The sequence below is a fragment of the Nelumbo lutea genome, chromosome 3, assembly GCF_056320005.1.
Source record: "Nelumbo lutea isolate HS-2025 chromosome 3, American lotus-T2T, whole genome shotgun sequence".
Lineage (NCBI taxonomy): Eukaryota > Viridiplantae > Streptophyta > Magnoliopsida > Proteales > Nelumbonaceae > Nelumbo > Nelumbo lutea.
Genome location: NC_142686.1, coordinates 19402901 through 19419122, shown reverse-complemented (window position 1 = coordinate 19419122; position 16222 = coordinate 19402901). Strand labels below are relative to the sequence as shown.

Sequence of the window (16222 nt, the reverse complement as noted above, 5' to 3'; positions counted from 1 at the left end):
TTTGAGGGAAGGTAAAATTATCTATAATGCATGTACAACCTTCTTTTTGCTGTATAATACAATATATTAGTTATCTTATCAAAAGAAAAACCTTACATAACTCCCAAACTTTTTCCAGTGTAAGGCCTGTTCCATAAAGTTGTATGAAATTTCTCTTTTTTCCTTGAAGGAACTTCTCTCTGCAACAGATGGAATTTTTTTGGCTTAGGTTTACTGATTATCTTCCTTAAACAGGATATAGGTGTTTAGATTTCAAAGATACTGATTGTATTTTCTTTTCCTTTTGTAGTCTGATGTAAATACAGTCTGCTTTGCGGATGAAAGTGACCATATCATATATTCTGGGAGTGATGACAACCTTTGTAAGGTAATTTTGTTGTGGAATTATTTCCCTGAGTTGGTATAGGGGTTCATAGCTTTTGGTTGTTTGGGCAAAACATATAGGGGCATGCCTATGTTCTTCGTGGGTGTATTCAATGTCAATTTGTTTCTGAGTTCATTTTTAATAGGATGGTGGTTTGTCAAGGGTGATGGTTATTCGATGCTTTTATTTTTGTTCATCTGGAGCATTTATTCTTCATATCATCGTCCTAACAACTTCCATATGGAATTCCGCTGTGGACTTTATCTTTGATTATTTTTGTCTCTCTCATCACCAAACATCTACAGCTCTTGTATATATATTGATGTAAAAGAGATTAAAGTAATTCTATTAGCTAATTTCTGGCTCTGTGCTTATTTGGTGAAAGAACTGAGATAAAGTTTATTACACCATCAGGTGTGGGACAGGCGTTGCTTTATTGCAAATGGACGTCCGGTTGGGGTTCTGGTGGGGCATTTAGAAGGCATTATGTTTATTGACGGTAGGGAAGATGGCCGTTACTTAATCTCAAATGGCACATAAATAATTTAAACATTTTTTTTACAGATAGGTATTATAAACTTTCAAAGTAAGTATTGGACATTGACATCTTGCTCAATCCACGATTACTATGAGTGTCATATGATAACAAATTATTTCAGGTGCCTGGAAAGACTGCTCAGGAATGTTTTGATAAATTCCACTCCGACCTTGTTACCCCACCCCTGGATGTATACAAAAAAGCTTTTGGTTTTCTACAGAAGTGTCGCAGTAGATCATCATTGGCCAGCTGCATTGCATGGAGGTTAGAAGAATGGTTCAATCTACTTCTGCTGCAAAAGGCATTGGTCCTGAAAGTGATAGAAAGGAAAGGATTGCCGTGCACAGAAAGTGGACATGCTTAAAGCAGCAAGGAGGAATGCTCTTTCTTCTGATGCAAGAGATGTGATTAAACAATTACAACATCTAGATGCCCATGATTTGAGCAATTACGATCACTTTGATGATGAAAATGGGGAAGCCGATGAAAATGATGATTAAACTTTACAATTGTATTGTTTCATTGCATAGGAGAGATATTTTGAGATAATGGCTCTGTAATCGGGGGCACAATGCCTCTGGTATAAGCACCTAATTTGTCACCTGTTGACCTTGTATTCTGCTACAAGTCAACAAGATGCTTCTTTTTAGCTTTTTCTTATGGTTGGGCGAAGCGATACTAATTTGGTACCACAGATGATCTGGAATTAGCTGCAATTTTTATGAAGACCACTAACCTTGCAATTAATCCATTTCATGACGAGAGCAAATTCTTAATTGGCTTGGGTTGAATTGAATTTAGATATCCTACCTTTACCTTAACCGATTTTTAGTTGTTGCAATTTCATTTTCGTTCAAAATGATTAAATTTTTAATTAATTCTTTATAGGGAAAGTCTATGATGCAGAAAAGATATGGTATGGGAAGAGTTTTGACCAATCAAAACCCACTCATGAATTTCGATAAATAACACCTAATTGGCTACCCCATTTATGATTCCAATTGACTGATCAGAATTTTTTCAGATATCATATGGTAGTGGAACCCTTATTATAATGAGAGGCCATGGTTGGTTTTTTTCATTAGGCTGCATTTGGAAACAATGCCAATAAGTGTGAATGCAAATATGTAGAGTGTAAAACGTTTCATATAAATTGTAAAGTTGGGTTAGTTTTGCACTGACAAATTTACCTTCTTACCAAATATACTTTTAGCTAATGGATATACACACAAATTTGAATAAAGCATATGCCTTTTTTTATCAAAAGCCCACTTGAATTACTTCTTTTTTATTGATGTACTTTTACATCATATTATCAATGTAAATATGTATTGAAAAATGTGTTTTCTATCATTTGTCAATGCATAAAGTGAACCAGATTGCAAATTCACCCTGAACCGGTATTTACACTCCATTTGCAACGTTTCCAAACACAACCTTAGAGTGTTTGTTGTTGGAAAGTGGTAGAATAACAAAAATTAACATTTTGTGGAATGGGGTGAAATATTTAAAAAGGTTCAAAATATAAGATAAGTATCTATACTATTATAAAAAGCATGAATGAGGGTGTGGATTTTTTTTACTAAAATGCCCTCGTTTGTTATTTAGTCCATCTCTAATTGTGAAGGTTGAAAATGTAATTTCAATTAATGCTTTTCACCTCATTTAATCTCCTCTCATTAACTCTTGTATTTAAGGTGTTAACTCTCATTATTTGTTATTAAATCTCATATTATTTTTTTACTAATAAATGCTATTAATTAGATCTATGTCCAATACTTTTAAAAACATAAACCCATTATTTTAAAAGTTACTCAAAACAAAATCATTCTTCATCCAAGTGATGACTAAGCAATTCAACTATCCAAATCAAATTGGCCAACCAGTGAAGTCATAGTTAGATAATAAAATTTTTAAATAAAAATAAATATAAACAATTATAAAAATATAGAAAATAGGCACATTTGTGATATTTTTTATTAATCAAATGAAAAAACAAGTGTAATAAGCAAGAGTTATTTTTATTGATGATGAAAATGAAATACATACTCTAAAACTAGCAAAAAATGAAATTATTTTCCTATTTGGTAGAGATCAATAATTCGACTTTTGGGTCAAATATGTAAACCTTGAATGTCATAATTAAATAATAAAAATTAATAAAATATAAAAAACAAACAAAAATAAAAAAATACATAAATTTTACAAAAAATATTTGGGCACAAGTATTATCATATATTTAACATATTAAACAAAAAGTGTAAATAACAATATTATTTTTAAACACATTGAAATAAAAAATTATAGAAAAATTTGAACACATCTATAACTTCATATTTACACTACTATTAAAAATATGAATAAAATTGTGGAACTGTCTTTTAACTAAAATACCCATTTTTGAATTTAATCCCTATTTAATTGTGAGGTTTAAAATGTAGTTTGAACTACACTTTTCACCTCATTCAATTTCCCCTCTTTAAGTCTTACATTTTTAAGAAGATAAAACATTACAAAAAGAAGAGTTCAGCCAAATAGGTAGGCCTACCAATGATACCCAAAACTTTGTAGCCCAATATGAGGCAATGTTCAAAATATCGATACACTCAATATGCCAGTAGAGGCATATCGTGCAATATCGATAGTTTTTTTAGTTTTTTTTTCAAATCCAATTCAGAGGGGCCAGTTTAAGGTTCGTCCACCCCTTGAACTAGTCAAAACCTCGATACACACTCTATAGGGGCGTATTGGGAAGCTCTTGATATGATACATATCGTCTAATACGAGCCGATATGTATCGATATTTTGAACCTTGATACGAGGTGCTTATGTAATCATATCCAAATTTTGCAGTCTGCATTTGATTAATAGTAAAAACAAAAAATATTAAAAAAATACATGCCTATAAAAAATTTTAGATACATCATTCCTACAATTATCATCATCTAGATTTACCACGTGTAAAGCAAGTTCACACTTACTAGTAAAGCGAAAAACAAGAAAAATGAAATCTCAACCTAGAATAATTAATAGCATTAATTTTTTTTCACCTAATTTTCCACTAGTCCCTGAAATCTTGAATTCCTCAACAGGTATTCAAATTTGTTGATCAATGTTACAACGTAGCTTTGCTTGGAAAGCATTGTTGACCTTTAAAGGGCAAGAGCAAGGTTCTAAATATCGATATGCCCGATACGTCGATAGGGGCGTATCAAGCAGTATCAATCTTTTTTTTTTAATTTTTTTTCAAAACCGGTTCAGGGGGCGGATTTAAGGCTCCTCCACCCCTTGAACCGGTCATAACCCCGATACACCCTCTATAGGGGTGCTCTCGATATGATACGTATTGACCGATATAGGCTGATACGTGTCAATACTTTTAACCTTTGGCAAGAGGTCATGCATTATATTAAATAACAAACTTGTTACAAAATATGTTATAAAGAGGGGTTCGACTATGATACGGAAAAGATATGATATCTGAAAAACTTCTGACCAGTCAAATGGAATCATAAATGGGGTATCCAATTAGGTGTTATTTATCAAAATTTCATATTTTTTCATAGAATATACCACACACTTAGAGTAGTTGTATATAGATAAGATATCAATTTAAAGTAAGCACAGGTCCCATCCGCTAGTTTAATAACAAAGTTTGAAGGTTGTATCTACCTTCATTTCTTCAATTTTGAAGGTTGTAGCTAGGGGTGTAACTTGGACAGGCTTGAGTTAAACATGTCTTCAATTTGAAAGGGCGTGGGCACGATGAGGCGGAAAACCTTCAAATTAGGTATTCAAGTTGTACCCTTAAGGCCTTAAGAGCATTGCCCATATCAGCCTTGAGGAAGTTTACACTGTGGGCTCAACCTCACAGTGCTGTTTCCTGGCTAGCATTCATGAATCTGGTGATGTTGAGGCCACGTAGGCCCAGCAAGAAGATCAGCTGAATTTAAGGCCCAGTAGGTAGGAAGGATGGACGGGACCCAAGTTGATTACCCCAAATATACCTTCAATCCTGGGCCCATATGGCCCAGTAGGAAGAATGGACGGGACCCAAGTTGATTACCACAATATACCTTCAGTAGTAAAGCCTGAAGCTGTGTGCTCAAGGTTCAAAATATTGTTATGTATCGGCCCATATCATATAGTGACCTTCCCGATATGCCCCTACAGGGGGTGTTTTGGGTCAGACCATGGTACAGAGGGTAGTCGGGCCTTAAACTGACCCCTCTGAACCAGATTCAAAAAAATAAAAAAAAAAACACAAAAAAAAAACATCGATGCCTGTATCGATACTTAGAACCTTGTGTACGCTTCAGGCTTCAGCCCTCCCAAACGGGCACCTAATTGCAAGCAACCCTGACGGAGCATGGTTATCATGCATTGTTCATGAATTCTAACCCATGCGAATTATTTGGTTTGGTTGGCTACTTCAGAGCTATCAACTAACACTCTGACTATATTCGAACTTGGCCAATGTCCACACTCCACTCCACACGAGTTCAAAACCATCACAACTGCTAACTCGACAAGCCCGCTTCCATTCCCTCACCTGTCAGCTAGGAAACCAAATACTGATTGCTCCTCCGTGTGACTATAACGACCCATTGCCACTTTTCTTGCAGTTTCAAAAGCCCAGTCAGTACTTGCACCGCTGGCTCTACTGGCTCCTATAATACGGAAATCAATTATTGATCATGCATGAAAGTTTAACGGTCCATTTGATTCATACCAAGAATTGGAATCGGAATAGGAATTGAAATCAGTTGGAACGGTATTTCATTTTCAAGGGAGAGGTTAGGAAATGGCCATTCCCTTAAATGGGAATGGGATTTTGATTCTAGCCAACCAAACAGTTTGGAATTGGAATGGTCCAGTTTTAACTAGACAGGCCCTAAATTATTTCACTTTAACTGCACTACGCTATAATTAGGAATGAAGCATCTAAAAATTGATGTTATTTGACAACTTTCCCTCAACTTTATATCAAAACAAAAACAGCCTAAAGATCTCTTCTTTGGACTTGGACGATTGTGTATTATATCAAACTATAAGTCCTGATAATAATTGGGCATATCGTTATCATGCTGTAAGCCTGTAATTGAAGATTTCTGGATGAAAATTTAATTTCAGGGTATAGATGATGATTATACAAGCAGTAACATTAATAATTTGCTTACATCTCAACTTGCATTCCACAAACTAATGACCCAAAGCATGCCACTTTGGACCCACCGCAGAACACGCACCAACCATGGGCTAGGAGAAATATTTATGAGATATGCCATACTGAAAATATAATATTTTGATGATGTATAGCTAAGCCTAACCAACGTTGGCAACCTGTAGCAGTCAGACTCAGAATCTACAGCAGAGAAGATTCATCCTCCAACCTCGATGTTTGTGGAAATTTCTCCGATTTGCTTTAGCCATTTTTACTGGGCTACTATTCCACTCCGAATGCAATCTGTAAATGCAATAGCCAATTCAGACTGACCTGTAGGTGTTTTTGTGTTTGTGTGTGTTGTGTGTAAGAGACTTACATGGGGAATGCGAAAGAACGGGTGCTGGTTGTGCTGCTATCTGACCGAAGAGAAATGCTACCCGAATATGGTACTGGTCCTGAGTAAGTTATGGATCCTGACATGGGACCCGCTGCAGAGAAACTCGATTCTCCATGACCATGTTGAATACAAAGACTTCCGCTTGAACCTGTTAGGCTATCTACGGTTCCGTCCTCAAGCCTGGACATGCTAAGTAAAATGTGAAGGGGTTGCGGAGAGTCTGCTTTTGTTGAGGTCTCCTCTCTAGTAGTTGGTTTTGAAGGGTGAAAACTCATGATGGTACTTCCATTCTCCACCTTATTATTGAAAGGAACTTTGTTGGCAGGGTTGCTGTCATCAGACTCCTCCGTAGGGGATGATATTCCATATTTTTCTGCAGGAGCTTCTTTACTTGAATCCTGTGATATAAGCTCATTAGAAATAAGTCAAGAAAATAAAGGTAAAAGAGGATTTATTTCCATAAAATATGCTGGGAATTCAGACAGCAATTTCTAGCAAGATGATGTACGTGTAAGAGTTCCATCCTGAAAATGTCTAATAGAATGTCAGATAGAAATACGGTCTGAGATTTCACCCACCATGGATGGTTTGAAGCTACAATTAAATGTATCGTCCGATCAATCCATGCTCTAATCTCTTCAAATTGCAGAGTCCAAACAAGGGTACTCGGATTTTTTATTAGATCAGAAGATGTGAAATACCCTCCCACCATCTGTCCCTCCCTCATTTCCCAACCTCCCAAAAAAAGGAATCTGCACAACTAGTATATGTTTTGGCCTCAAATCCTAGACTAAACAAAGTATTCCTTGGAAAAATGTTACATTACCACCATTCTGAGCTGACAAAAACAAAGCAAAGGCCTCTTAAAAATATTTACAATTTAACAAAATAACAAATCCAACCATGAAAATTTTATAATGCAAGCATAATGACCAATAGTAATACCTGATTCGATTGTTGTTGATCTTTATTGCTGCCAAAATTTGATGGCTTGATGTAGGAGTCTTCTGTATCCAACTTTCCCAGAGGCACACTTCCAGGGATAACCTCATCCGTGCTGTTATGTGCAGTCTTATCTTCTGCATCCACATATTCATCTTTCTGATGTAAAACTTCGGAATTACATTGGTTCAGAATATCTTTATTGCAATAACTTTCTACCAAAGATTTCATCTCATTTAAACTAGGTAATACTGAGTCTTTTTCTTTGGTCAAATCACTATTTACATCCAAGCCAGTGTGTGGGAAGCAGGACTTGTAATCCACCTCATCATTTTCTGTCAAAATCTTGTCCAGGGAAGGCACTCCCTCATCAATGCAGATGTCCTTGACAACACGATAAGGATCCTCTTTGAAACCAACAGTCAGGTCTGTCAGTTCACACTCCATTACAACCTTATCAGTATAAAAATCAGTTACTTTCTCAGACAGTTTAGTTTCACCAGAAGGAAGGACATACATAGGAGCTGAATCTCCAGTCTCATTCTCTTTGCCATTTATTAAGTTATCCGTGCGCACAAAATCATGCAACCCCTTTACATTCCTGAGAGACTCTCCAGTGTGCTTCTCCATTGGTAATGGAACTGTGCCCACCTCACAGTTTTGGCATTTCAATTCAGATGAGATTCTGCGTTTGTCTTCCTTCACAATCTTGTTATTCATTTTCCATTGTCTAGCCTCCACAGCATCATCAAAATATTGGGGGTCAGGCTTAAGAGCTGGATTTGAATGGCCAAAAAAGGGCTTACTATCTGCAGTTACATTTAAACCTTCAGTACCAAAGGTAATGCAATCAACTTTAAGGTAGAGGACTGCTTTGTGATTTGCAGTCAAGCACTCCAGTCATGAGGTGACTAGTACTCCTCCATACAAGAGAGATCCAGAGACCAGCCAATTACAATTTGCATGGTATAAAAAGATTTTTATTGAAGTATCGGCTTAGGTAAAATAAGAAGGAAAATCTTTCATGATCATCATCCTCATTGTTATCATTATTGTTAAAATTGCATGACTAGAGTCTTTCACAACTCATGAAGGCAAGGTAAGAGGATTACCAAGTTTCATGGCTTACATATGTTGGGGAAGAAAGTCAAAAAGCTGCTGTTTCCCTCAGCATTTTGAGCAATCATACACTGCTCCAACAGATAACCTGGTAAGATAATCAGTTAATCAGTAACCAATTTCATATTTCCTCCACTTAACAATTTTAATCATCAGAGGAGTAAATGATTAAATAAGAGAGAGCAATTTTTTCTTCAGGTTCTTATGAATCAGAACTTCCATTAAACCAAGAAGTAAATAACACAATCATGATGAAGCAATATCAATTCAAGGAAACTATGGGTAAAACTCATGAGGTGGAATTAAATGCAAATCCAAGAACTGATTAAATTGGGTAAAAACAACTCAATATTGTTATCAGAAATTAATATCATTTCTGAACAGACAATTAGAATAGTTTCAATAAAAACATGGATAATGCTCTCAACCAAGGAAAAGAGAACAGGGGAAGAAAGAAACACCAACACATGATTTCTCATAAAAAAGAAATTAAGATTTACAACACGGAATATTACCAATAGCCTTGTGAGCTCAATCCTAAGTTTCAAGTCAAATACAACTGCTGAACTCAATTTTAAAATATAAAAGATGAAATAAATAATGTTGCTTAAAGTTCTGGAATGAATAACTCAAACAAAATTAAAGCAGTATTCTGATACAACGGCAAACCCATGACTTGTAACAGAGGGTAAAATCAAATATCTCCGTTGGTTCAATCCAGGATTTCAGTTCAAATACAACCACCCAAATAGTAGCTAATAAAATAAAATAACATCGGTTAATTTTTAATCAACAAAAAGTCAAGGACAAACCCGAAAAGTAAAAAGTACTCGGGTAAAACAAAGAAAGCAACAAGAAAGAGGAAAGAAAACCATATTAAACTCGGAACAGTAATGCACGGACATTGGAAGACCACCCAACAGAAACAGTCTCTGGAGCAAAAAAGAATCTATAAAAGGAAGAGTGTTTAATGTCTCGTCATTGGGATCATAGTGGCCGGTAATGATTTTTAGTTCAAACTACAGGTAGTTAAAGCATTAATCACATAAACGATCACTAATCTATGTACAAATCCCTCTGGTTAAATAATACCCTGAAGTTTCTGTAATTCTTTAAACCTAAAATGCGTAAATTTGTAAAACGCTTGGAACCTTCAACAATCAATAATTCAACTAAGAATTCAGAATCAAACAGGATCTCCCAATACAATTATTCTCCTCAGTCCTCAAGTCAGCTACCTCTGGTTAGATCAAACCAATTCAAAGTCTATGGTTCCAGGTTTCTACCCACACCGCCTCACGTAAAATTTGGAAATGGGGTCCTCTCAAATTTCGTCGAGACTACTAAAAAAATCCAAAACGACCAAAGCTGAAGGATCTGAATTAGATCCAAAAGAAACTTTCACGATCATCAGAAACAACAAAATAATGAACTGAAGAGAAAACAAAAAAAGGGGGGAAAGAGCGTACCTTTTGATCAGTCGAAAAAACAGTACTTTTTCCGATTATCTCTTATCGCTTCAGAACAGTTAAACCATTACCTTCTTTGCAGAAGAAAAATTGATAGTAGTGAGACACAGAAGACAGAACAAATTAGATAGAGAAGACACAACCAACTTCTCAGATCAAATACAGTCTCGATTCACGCCGAGAAGATCAAACAAGCCGATCAAAGAAAAACCAAAGCCAAATTTTATTTCAAAAACTATAAGGAGAAAGGTATCGCAAAACACTTTATCTCCTTTTCCAAAAGAAGAGGCATCACCATCGAATTAATGCAAGAATACCAAAAAAATACACACCAGCCGGCTATTCACAGAGAGAGAGAGAGAGAGAGAGTTTTAATCTAACCCTAAGAGACTATAAAGTCAAACAGCTCAAAGTATTTATTATTTTTACGAGCAGTTCGTCTAGGTCCAGAAGGTCCTAATAAAAGGGCAGGTTTTGGCATTAAATATCGCGACAGAAAATAAATAACCAAAACGTCTCTTTGCCAACATTTACTGGTCTTCCCTACGAATGTTTAGTTTAGCATCTCTTCCTCATTTCCTGTACTGATCTGCAAACTTTCTATTTCTGTCTGCTACCGGAGATAAGATTTCACCTCTTTATCCTATATTCTTCTTCCCCCCGGTCCGTCTGCTCCACAAACCAGCTTCCGTCTACTTTCCGGCGACTTCAATGCAGTGCACACCGCATAGGAGCTCTGCTTTTGCGCTAGATCGCTTCATTACTCAGGACCCATAACAATCCGATCGACAAACAAGTAGATTTGTGTTTGAGCTTCGGATACGTTTTACAGTATATAGATTTTGGTGACAAAGGTGGTGCTTCGCTAATATGAGATTTTTCCCTTCTTCCCCTCACTTTCTCTCTTAAAAAAATAGAAACAAAAAAGACCACGAAATTTAGGTCGGAGATTTTATGATTCGTATCGGATCTCTAACTAGCTCCTCGATTTCAGAGACTCTGTAGTAGTCTGTAGGACTTTCTCCTTCCCGTCCTACATCACCTATTTTAAATCCTTCGAAGCTTCTTCACGGTTCACATACAGCCGCGTCAAGGCGCTTAAACCGAAATGGTAATATCGTTAAAACCAGAAACGGTTTTTCGCCGGATATCTGAATACAGCCAAAAAATCAGACGATGATAAAACTGGAATTTGACTTGCCGCTGGTAAGAAGTGAACAACGGTCGAAGTTCGAATAAGGTTACCGGCAAACTCGTTAATCACTCGACGGAAAACAGACGGGGAAAAGTCTGAGAAAAAGTTTCGGTGGACGTGGATCGAGCATTAGCAAGCTCTCGTATTTGCTAATGGCTGGCATCCCTCGCTCTCATCATGACGAAATAATTGGGGTTGGCCAGTTGGCCATTACCAGTTTATTACTTTATTACTCTCTCTCTCTCTCATATTAATCTTTTGTGGAATTTCATCCGCTTCGCTCCATTTTCTACCTTTTTCTTTTTTTTAATCTAAAAAAGAAAAATGAGAATGATCAATCAGCCCAGAGCAGGATTTTATAGCCCCAAAGTAGAGGGGAATGCATATTGACCGTGAATTGATGTTAAATTCACTAATAGACCCGATGTAGTTTACATGGGGAGAGGGCTAGTAATAAGGGGGGGCTGGAATTCAGAATTCTGCATCGGATTTTTTCGTAAAATAATCTTACATCTCCCTGATTTTCACGTGGCGATCGGATGCAGACTCCTCTGTACTGCATGTCAGTGACGTAAGTTTGGAGCTTAAAGGTGGGGAAATGGAGTGTGGGCCATAAAATGCGTGTTCACAGTTTTGGCCCGTCTGATTGTTGTATTGGAAGGCCAACGTCTCTCCATCATAATTGGTTGGGAAGATATGAGCAAATCCGATGTAGTCCAGGTAGTTTAGTGTTTTAGGTCCACCTCCACCTCCAACTCCACCTTATAGTTGAAGCTTGGTCCATCACTCCATCTAGCACTTTGACCATGATCAATCACTTTGGGCCCACCAATAACCCATTACCATATAGAAAGGGAAGTACTAAGTTATGAGTATCCCACCGTTACACGATGTTCTCTATTTCACTTTTTCATCAGCATTTGACTTCGATGGGTTTTTTTGTTGATAAAGTTTGTGACTTGTTAAGAGTGCAGGTGCCGTAGTCAGAAGAATCAGAATATGTAGACGGGTTTCGGGTCCAATACGTTATTGTCACCAGAACCAAAATTGATGACCCGGATTAAACCCATGGAGCAGACATCCCGGTGCCTCGTTCATGACTCAGGATCCCAGCTGAGTGTTTTCGGCCCGACATTTCGGTTCTGGGTCCCGTTGAACAGGGAAAAATGTCTACTGGGAGTAGGGCAAACAGTAGTGCAAGACCACTCGCCAAGTCGAGACATAAAGCTATAAAGGTGCAGTTTACGTTTAGGGCTCCCAACTCGTTGCTGGGTCAGGTTTGAAACCATGATCCATGAATGACCATTGACACTAGTCGAGTGGCATTTGCCCATCTGAGATGGTGGTCTGGACGTGAGGCCAAGGCAAGTATGCAATATTGTGATTAATTATAATAAAGCAATAATGCATTTGCAATGGGGAAATTTTAGGCAGCGCAATGGACATTTTAATCCTTGCATAATACCATTTTTCCCGTTTGAGGACCATCATTGTATTGGATTGGGTCAACAAAGATCCTCGGCAGCTTAACCTGAGAGAATAATTACCAAGAATGCGGTGTGAGTGTGAGTTATTCCGGACGACGATAATTAGGTAGGGTAGGGGTCCCCTTCCCACAGCCTTAGCATTTAAAATTCTGGGACCCGTAGTCAGTAGGCCAACGGTTTAACTCAACTTCACGTATAAGCAAGAAGATATTAGTTTATTCTTTTTTAAAAATATCCCTAAACCCAACTTCACGAGAAAATGGCCAAAAGTAGATAGGCCCCAACTCCCACTCCTCCTCATCGTCTACAATCTACACGTTGGCTTGGCGAGTACAGTGGGGTTGAAGTGGTTAGGGAGTTCACTCAAAAACCGTGGATACTACCTAACGACCGAATCTTAATTCGAGTGTTGTTTTTTTTTTTTTAAATCTCATAGTTGTATTTCGTTGCTTCAGCTACCTAATGCTAATAGGGTCCCCCTCTGGATATTAATTGAAGCAATTGTAATAGTCGGTTACAACGGGCAGGGATTGGCCAAATTTGGTCCGGATTTGCCATATTTTTTTATCCTAGCAATTTCCAGGATTGATGTATATGGCATTATAATTAGAGGCCCAAAAAGGCTCGTTGTGTCTTCCTCGTTGCCTTCTATCCTTGAACCAAGTTTCGATGGTTGACATTACTTGATAAGCACTTTAATAAATCGTGTTGCCTAAAATTGATGTGGACAAAGGAACCGAAGCTGCGCGTGGCTAATCCGGACAAACAAGGGTGGTCCAATCCTGAGTCAATACAAGTTTAAAATTGAAATAGGAATGGTTCATTCTAATTTCAAGTGTAAAATCTCATTTCTGGTGGAACGACATTATCCTATACGAGAGAAAATGGTCATTCTTTTCCTCTTTTTTGGGGATGAGAATCCTTCTAATTAATTATTAATGATTATTCTAATTCCGATTCTCATCCAAACCAAACAAGTGAAGGAAAATTATGAATCAAATGAACCCTTGATTTTGAAAAATTTTGAAAATCTATGATACAGAAAAGACATAATACCGAAAAAGGCTTTGACCAATTATAACCACCTATAAATTTTGATTAAACTCCACTTGATTAATTCTTACTTTTATGATACCCGGTTGATTGGTTATAAAATTTTCTAATATCATATCTTTCCGGTTTAGGTGCACCTACCACTGAAGAAAAAACCACGCTGTGGAAGGACTTCGTGTTGGTTGTATAGTCAATTTTTGGGTTTAGTTAGTTTCTTACATTTGTTTCCATTTTCTTCAGTTTTCCTTTTTTTTTTTCAGAAAGAACAAATCAAATTTGCTATCAGAAGGAAAAAAAAATGAACCACTTTTGAGTTTTGAAAGCTTTTTCCTTGTAAAATTTCAGACACTCATCAGTTAATGTAGCATTCGGAAGCTGCTAATAATTTATCCAGACGTGGATGATAAGTAAGATCGTTCGCTTGTTATTTTTCTTCCTCCAAAGTGGCAAAGTGGTAGCCCATTTGTTTACTCCTTCATTAATCCAAGGAGCTGATTGGCCATGTACAATGAACATCCGTGACTCCCTGAGAAAAGTGTGCTGTCGTTGGCTCACAAATGTACACGGAATTTTGCTTCTTCCCTCGATTCCATGGAATTCTATTACCAAATAAAAACAAATCCATGGAATTCAAAATGTTCACTTCTAAATCCGTGGGATTATATTGGAGACTTAAAATCCAATAATTGCATAAATAAGTAAAGGGATTTAAGTCACGATTTTTTTTTTAAATTGCCACTTAGCAAAAAAAGTAAAAAAAAAAAAACTTCTTAATTTGTGTTTTTATTTTTTGAAAAAAAGTTGATTTTGTTTAAAAAAAAACTGATACATGACTTCAAAGAATGACTTTAAAAACATATATATATATATATTAGAAATTTTATGATTTATGGAAACATGATATTAGATATTCAGATGAAAACATGTTCTTTAAACTATAGATTTAGCCATTTAGACTCAATTTGAGAAGAAAACAAATACAAATATGTGCAGAACAAATATATAAGGTTTGAAACTACTGATTACAAGGTTCAGTTTGATTACAGTGCAAAACAAGGTTTAAAAATACAGAAGGCATGTTTTTCCAGTGTACATTTTTATATTTATACTCTTTTCAAACTGAGCCTAAAAACAAGTTTCTAGGAAAAAAAAAGTACTATAACCAAAAGCATTTTTGCGTTTTTGTTTAAAGGTAATTCGCATTGAAGAATACCCCTGAAAGTATAAATACTAATCTCAATATAAGTGACACGTTTTGAGATGCGACTGGGAGAGACTAAGAGAGGACGTCAGGAGAGAAATGGGGCTGAGAATTTCAAAGGAGGAGAAAACAGTGGAACTGTGGAAGAGAGAGCGGGAAAACAGAGAGGAAAACGAAACCCTAATACAATTTTTCCACCGCAAACAAGAAATTACATAGAATTTTGTACAAGAAAACATACACATTTATGATCCAGAGGCAACCCACATACATTTGTCTCAAAAGGGCCCAGCTTTTTTCCTTCTTTTTTTTGAGGACCCAGTGTGTGGCATAGAAATCGATAAACGGATAAAACAGCATACCCAAGCTCTAAGCTCAAAATCCTGTACTATATTTGTAAAATAACTTTTCATTTGATTTTAATTCTTTTCTGTTTCCCTTAACCATAATCCATGTTTCAAGGTTTACTTGAAAGTTGAAACAGCGTTTATTGATTTTTTTTCTTTCTTGTAGCTACAGAAGAAAGTTGGAAGTCAAAACTAAAAGAACTCTTTTTAACTGTAAAAGCTATTTGTTCTCTCTCTGGCCAGTGGCCACCTTTTTTGTTCTCTTCCAAACATTGACTAACTTCAGTCTCTGGGTCTTTGTGTACCCCGATTACCGGTGGACCTCTCAACTCCCTTAGAAACTGGGTTGGTCCAATGTAGAGATTCTTCCCAACCGGACCCGGGTCCATCTCATTTCCTTATCCCGCCTGTGAATCAGAAGAGATGTTTACTTTTGGAGTGGTGGACTCTGCAACAGATGTTGGTAATTGACTTAGTTAAATGTCAAGCAGTTTACAGCGACATGTTTGAGTCAATTTACAAAAAGCAGCTTTTGTTTTCACTTTTGAAGTTGAAAAATTAGAAATCAACAGTCTGGATGCAAACTGGTTGACATGATTGATTTAAAAATTACGACGCTAAATTGTCATTCGTCAAACCCTCCTCGAATAGGGCACAACAACTAGACAAGCCTAACTCTTAACTCCTCTGACTGAGATGCCAAATGTCCCGACTCCCCTCAACACATTGATAAGGCAAATCTCTTGTGCACTTCGTGCCTTAATAAAGCTGCGACATAAACTGTAGATTTATTTGAAATTTCGAACAGCTGAACCTTAAATGAAGCAATCCTGTCAAGTGTCAGCCAATGTGGACGTATCCACAGTTCATATTTTTGGGGCTTAAAGTTGTTCTGGGTTTATAGTGAGAAAGAAGGAATTATAAACCCCGCGTACCGATGTAC

General features: G+C 36.7%; 1 protein-coding gene across 1 annotated transcript; it reads right to left on the bottom strand.

Moving 5' to 3' along the window:
* Positions 1 to 6000: 6000 nt before the first annotated feature.
* Positions 6001 to 9782, bottom strand: LOC148863385 (uncharacterized). Its single transcript, XM_088980561.1, has 5 exons — positions 9766 to 9782; positions 8538 to 8615; positions 7412 to 8217; positions 6446 to 6864; positions 6001 to 6369 (listed from the first exon to the last, which is right to left on the bottom strand). Exons 2-5 carry the CDS (start codon positions 8593 to 8595, stop codon positions 6261 to 6263), a joined length of 1392 nt encoding a protein of 463 aa, XP_088836687.1. The 5' UTR covers positions 8596 to 8615; positions 9766 to 9782; the 3' UTR covers positions 6001 to 6260.
* Positions 9783 to 16222: the final 6440 nt, after the last annotated feature.

Bases quoted from the DNA above. Each gene is read 5' to 3' on its own strand.
- LOC148863385 (XM_088980561.1), bottom strand. From the start codon at position 8,595: ATGATTGCTCAAAATGCTGAGGGAAACAGCAGCTTTTTGACTTTCTTC. The intron at 8,218-8,537 runs GTAAGCCATGAA...ATGTAACTGCAG, and splicing joins GACTTTCTTCCCCAACATAT to ATAGTAAGCCCTTTTTTGGC. The intron at 6,370-6,445 runs GTAAGTCTCTTA...TTGCATTTACAG, and splicing joins CGTTCTTTCGCATTCCCCAT to ATTGCATTCGGAGTGGAATA.